We start from the raw sequence: 5,497 nt of genomic DNA, 5'->3' as shown, positions 1-5,497 counted from the left end.
TTGCCTTATGTTGCGGTCTCTCCCTCCACCCTTCTTCTTCCCTCTCGCCATCCCAACCTCGACAACACCGTGTTGTCTCCTAGGCCCCATGTCCATCCTCCTCCTGGAGCTCTGGTCATAGCGCAGGACGAAAGCTTGAAAAAACCCGAGATTCAGAGAAAGAGAAAGGGAGAACTCGAGGCCTCGAGAGCCGCACCAAAGCGGAGCATCGAACCTGTTACGGAAGGAGCCAGGAATATCTCCTCCAAAGAGATCTCAATAGAACCTCCATCCTTCATCTCCAGCTGGACAAGCACCAAGGGACACAAAGGCCGCAGCACACAGAACGCGAGACGCATCAGACGGACGCGATGAAGTATTTTCCCTCTTCCTCATATCCATGCAATGCATGTGTAGGGGCATCCATCTACTTGTAGAATGCCCTGCATGCGTTAGACCAACGGTACAGCCACGCGCATCCTGCTCTTCTTCGAGATACAAGGACGTCGACCAGGAAGGAATTATGGCATCCACGCAGATTCACGTCGACACAACGTGTGGGTCTTTGCTTCGCGAGTTGCAGGTGTGCATTGTCTTCATCCCGATCATTGACTAGCTCCCTTGAAAGGTTGTAGTCCTCCTAATTTGCGCCTCCGTCGATTGCAGCACATCTGGGACGAAGTCGGGGAGAGCGATGACGACAGAGACAAGATGTTGCTGCAGCTCGAGCAAGAATGCCTGGAGGTGTACAGGCGTAAGGTTGACCAAGCCAGCCTTGACAGGGCTCGCCTTCGCAAAGCTGTTATTGACTCTGAGGCTGAAATAACCTCCTTGATTTCAGTCGTTGCAGAGAGAACAACTCTCCCCGGAAGGGTAAGTTGCCTAACCCAGTCCGGTAACACGCTCCGGTAATGTCACCGTTGCTCCCCAAAAACGTCCACTAAAAGTCTGGTTGGTTTGCATTCAATCTGACCCTTCCGGAAGAAAATCTTGCTCGAATGTCGAAGCATTATTCGTCAGGAGCTCAATATCGTGCGTTTTCGTCCTGCAGGGTGAGAAACGAGGTGGTAGTTTGAGGGAACAACTAATGGCTGTACAGCCCTTACTAGATGAGCTTCGAAAGAAGAAAAACGAGCGTCTCAAACAGTTTGCAGACGTCAAAGAGAAGATGCAGAAAATACTGATTGAGATTTCTGGTACTTCTGAGCTTAACGATGCTACCATATTCAAGACCGTAATAGACCAAGATTTGTCCCTGGGAAGACTCGAAGAGTATCACGCTCACCTGCAAGCCCTTCGAAAAGAGAAGGTATCTCAACTTTCGCTTAAGCTGCGAAATGAGACCATCATTAGAACATAATTTTTTCTTTGCAGCTATTGTGCTTGTAATTAGAGAGAGCTCATGTGGTGGCCTTGACCATTTGAAGTTCGTGAAAATTGCAGGCAGAGCGGCTACAGAAAGTGACGGACCTCATTAGCGTGATACAAGACCTGTGCGCTGTCCTGGATATGGACTATTTGGACATTTTGATGGAAGTGCATCCGAGCTTGATCAAAACGTCAGCTGGTCAGTCTAGGAGCATTAGCGACACTACCCTCGACAGACTAAAAATGGCAGTCCAATCTTTGCAACATGCGAGAAAGCAGCGCCTCCGTAAGGTGGGCGAACAACTCTCCCTTCAGTTTTCCTGTTAAGGTAGAGACTGCATTCTCATGCAATACAAATTGGGACATTGTTGGCAGCTCCAAGATTTGGGTGCCTCCCTGATCGAACTGTGGAATTTGATGGACACCTGTCCGGCAGAACAACACGAATTCGAGCATATAACATGCGTAATAGGCATGGCGGAGCGTGAACTTTCTGCTTCGGGCATCCTTTCCCTTGATAATTTGCATCTGGTAAATAACCGATTCTTCAGAACGCATGTTGATTTGCATTGCTTTCAAAGTGCATTATGTACTGTCAAACTTCCTGTTTTGTCCGTTTAACTGTAGTTTCAAATGCAGGCGGAAGCTGAAGTCCAGCGTTTAGATCAACTCAAAGCGAGTAGAATGAAAGAGCTTATCATGAAGAAGCAAGCGGAATTAAATGAAATTTATCTGGAGACGCACATGGATCCTGATTCAGATACGAATTTGGATAAAGTTATGAAGGTCATTGATTCTGGTTAGTGGTTTGTTACTGTCCTTCTGAAACTCCGATAGTGCATCCCTGTATTGTAAAGCTCATTCGAGTTGTCGATTACCAATTATCTGCACTTTCAGTGTTACTGATTTACCTGTACTTCCAATGCTGAAGGACTATTTGATGCATCGGAGCTTTTGGCGAGCATGAACCAGCAGATAGCTGATGCTAGAGAGGAGGCATCAAGCAGAAAGGAGATCCTGGATAAATTGGAAAAGTGGATGTTAGGCTGCGACGAAGAAAGCTGGCTCGAGGATTATAATAGGGTAGAGTGCACTGTTATTTTATTCCCATGACAGTGTCATACATCCTTTTTTGTCATGCATGTGCTGACATCTTGCTAGGTTGCATGCCAGTTTATGAAAAGCGCAGATGTCTTTTGGTTAATTTTTGGCATCCCCTAGTAATATGTAGTTCTAGAAATTGGTTGCTTGCTTTAACATTGTAACCAGGGAGTTTTGAGTTCGTGAAAATAGGCAATTTTTGAGAGACAGGGCACACTTGTTTTGCAGGATGAAAACAGATATAATGCCAGCAGGGGTGCACACATCAACTTAAAACGTGCTGAAAGAGCTCGGGCAACTGTCCAGAAGCTGCCATGTAAAAGTTCTATCGAACATTTTTTCGTTCACTCGTTTGTTTGATTCACAGGGTAACTTTCCACATCTCTAGAGTCAGATACTTCACAGCTGAACATTGTGGAGTTGCTACAGCTCTCGTTGATGCATTGATGACAAAAACCAAGGCATGGGAAGAGGAGCATGGCATGCCGTTCCTATATGACGGGGTAAGCACCAATTGGATTGTCTATCTTAACTGTAACTTGCAGGTAACATAGTGGCTAAAATTTGTTGTGGGATAATGGAGGTGCGCATGCTGGACATTCTAGATGAGCACAACTCGCTGAGGAAAGAGAAGGAACATGAAAGAAGACGACTCAGGGTGAGAGCTCAATTTGAGTGATACCTTCGATTATTTCCGCCAAGGGTTTGCCTCATGTTCCAGTTCTGATTTGGCAAGTATTTCATGTCTTTGCTTTAGGATCAGAAAAGGTTGCAAGAGCAGCTGATGACTGAGCAGGAGACCTTGTTTGGGTCAAGGCCAAGTCCTAAGAAACCTCTGAGTGCCAAAAAGGGCTTGAGCCTTCGTGCCAATGCCAATGCTCCCAGTTCAACGCCTAATAGACGTCTCTCGCTTGGTGGAGCAATGCTGCAAACAGGAAGTGCAGACATTGCAGCAAAGAAACATGGTGTGACTCCTGCAGGACCAGGGAAAGAAGGGAAAAAGGACAAGACAAGACCAATTGCTCCTGTAAATTATGTGGTTCTTTCAAAGGAGGACTCAGTATGTTTGTCATCAGTAGGTGAAGTAGAATTTCATTTTCATACTGCTGGGCTTCTATGAGACGAGGTCAGCTCACAGATTATCCTACCCACATTGCTTTGACTCGCTGTGATCATATGAGGCAGGTTAACAGTAAGATTCATTTGATCCTATTAGACATTTGACAGGAGCCACCATATCATGCTAAGTGGCTGCATGCGGTTCTCGCATTTTTATCTGGCAGATGGCTTATACATCCTGTCAAAAGCTGTTTCATTTCTATGTTTCAAAACAAAATGGTCTGGTAGTTTGGTGTGACAGCGTCCGTTTCCTATCAATGAGCTATGGCAGTATATTAAGTAAACAAAGACCTGCATTGTTGTCCAAAAGCCTCGAGACTCAATATGGTGATGGCTTTCATTCCTCTTTCGATATGGCCAATATCTATTTTGGCCAAGGCGTCTCTGTTTATGTATTTTCTCCAAAACAAAATGGTCTGGTAGTTTGGTGTGACAGCGTCCGTTTCCTATCAATGAGCTATGGCAGTATATGTAAGTAAACAAAGACCTGCATTGTTGTCCAAAAGCCTCGAGACTGAATATGGTGATGGCTTTCATTACTCTTTCAATATGGCCAATATCTATTTTGGCCAAGGCGTCTCTGTTTGTGTATTTTCTCCAACTTTAGTTGTATTGTGGCTGACGTGTGTGTATACAGCTTTCAATCCTTGCTTATTGATGAACTGAAATTGAAATGTACTAGTGTAAGCTAACGAGGACGCGTGACAGACCCAACGATCACAAAATCTGAGGTCTAATGTCAAGTGAATGAAAATTAACATTGAGAAGATCTAATATGTTTTCCATCTATTAGAAGATGACTTTTTGCACCTTGTAGATATATTATTTGTATATAACTACAATGCAAATTTCTTTTTTGCCAATCCTAAAGATGGATACCTATCTAATGATCCTGTAATCTAGTTTTCTACCAAATGTTAAGTGCAATTTACACTTGCATTTCCTTACTTTTAGTGTTAAGGATATCATCATAAAAGTCTTTGAAGTCATTTAGGGTATTTTAACTTTAGTAATGTGGGAAGAATTTAGAATTGTTTTTGAAATATTGTTTGTAGATTTTTTTCATGTGGACTTGCATGTAGAATTTTTTCGTATTTGTTTTGTAAATTATTTTTGGTTAACAATGCATTCTCTATGATTGTAACTAGACAATGTGAAGCATTCATAGTCTCAAAAGCTATTGGAGCTCTACAAACTAATGGGCATGCATGTCATGGTCACTTTGAAAGGGGTCATCGGATGTACAATTTCAAAGCTAACATTAGGATGCATAAGTTATTAGAGGTCGTTTGTAAATCCACTAAGCATTTTGGAATCATTTCAAACTAGGGCAAGATTCTGATTACATGTCCTCTATAGTCTTTCACAATATGCAATTTATTTTTCTGGACCTCTTAGCAAGTCTTAGGAATGCTTTCAATATTTGGGTAGTCATACATTTTGGAGATGTTGTAGGATTTACATGGGATTATTAAAATGTATGAGAGTACTTGCACGTCCCTCTCCTTTCTTCCCTTTCCATGCCTCTCCTTCCCCTCCTTTCCATGCCTCTTCTCCCATTTTATCTTTCTTTTAGACCCATTCCGATTCACGAATCAATGTTCCTTTTTTTGCAAGAATTACTCTATTTATGCTCGAAGAGGGTTATAGTGGCTTTGCCCCCTTATTACTTAATGGGGGATGATGTCGATCATCATACTTGCTTTCCTTCTCTTCTCCCCTTTTATTTTTCTTTTCAAGCTAGAATTTCAGTCAAGATCTCCATATTTCCAAGAGTATATACACATTGGTCAATTATTTCCTAGGCCTTGGTTGTTGAGAGAGAAATTCAATTGGAAAGTAGCATTGTGTCCGTGCATGATCTGTAGCTCCTTCCCCTGTTGCCCCCTAGTGAAACTTATGATCCCTCATCAGTAGATTAATGAGATAG

At 43.0% G+C, this 5,497-nt stretch overlaps 1 protein-coding gene across 1 annotated transcript; it reads left to right on the top strand.

The window, feature by feature from the left end:
• The first annotated feature begins 403 nt into the window (after positions 1-403).
• On the top strand, positions 404-4,191 carry LOC147905075 (65-kDa microtubule-associated protein 1-like). The gene is made up of 11 exons (XM_087396706.1): positions 404-562; positions 646-852; positions 1,031-1,288; positions 1,423-1,638; positions 1,723-1,878; positions 1,987-2,146; positions 2,279-2,430; positions 2,677-2,764; positions 2,878-2,951; positions 3,032-3,106; positions 3,206-4,191. Exons 1-11 carry the CDS (start codon positions 503-505, stop codon positions 3,566-3,568), a joined length of 1,809 nt encoding a protein of 602 aa, XP_087252832.1. The 5' UTR covers positions 404-502; the 3' UTR covers positions 3,569-4,191.
• Positions 4,192-5,497: the final 1,306 nt, after the last annotated feature.

This window comes from Dipteris shenzhenensis, chromosome 2, assembly GCF_047967505.1.
Source record: "Dipteris shenzhenensis isolate YYH24624 ecotype China chromosome 2, Dip_SZ_1.0, whole genome shotgun sequence".
Taxonomy (NCBI): domain Eukaryota; kingdom Viridiplantae; phylum Streptophyta; class Polypodiopsida; order Gleicheniales; family Dipteridaceae; genus Dipteris; species Dipteris shenzhenensis.
This window is presented reverse-complemented; position numbering and strand designations above follow the sequence as displayed.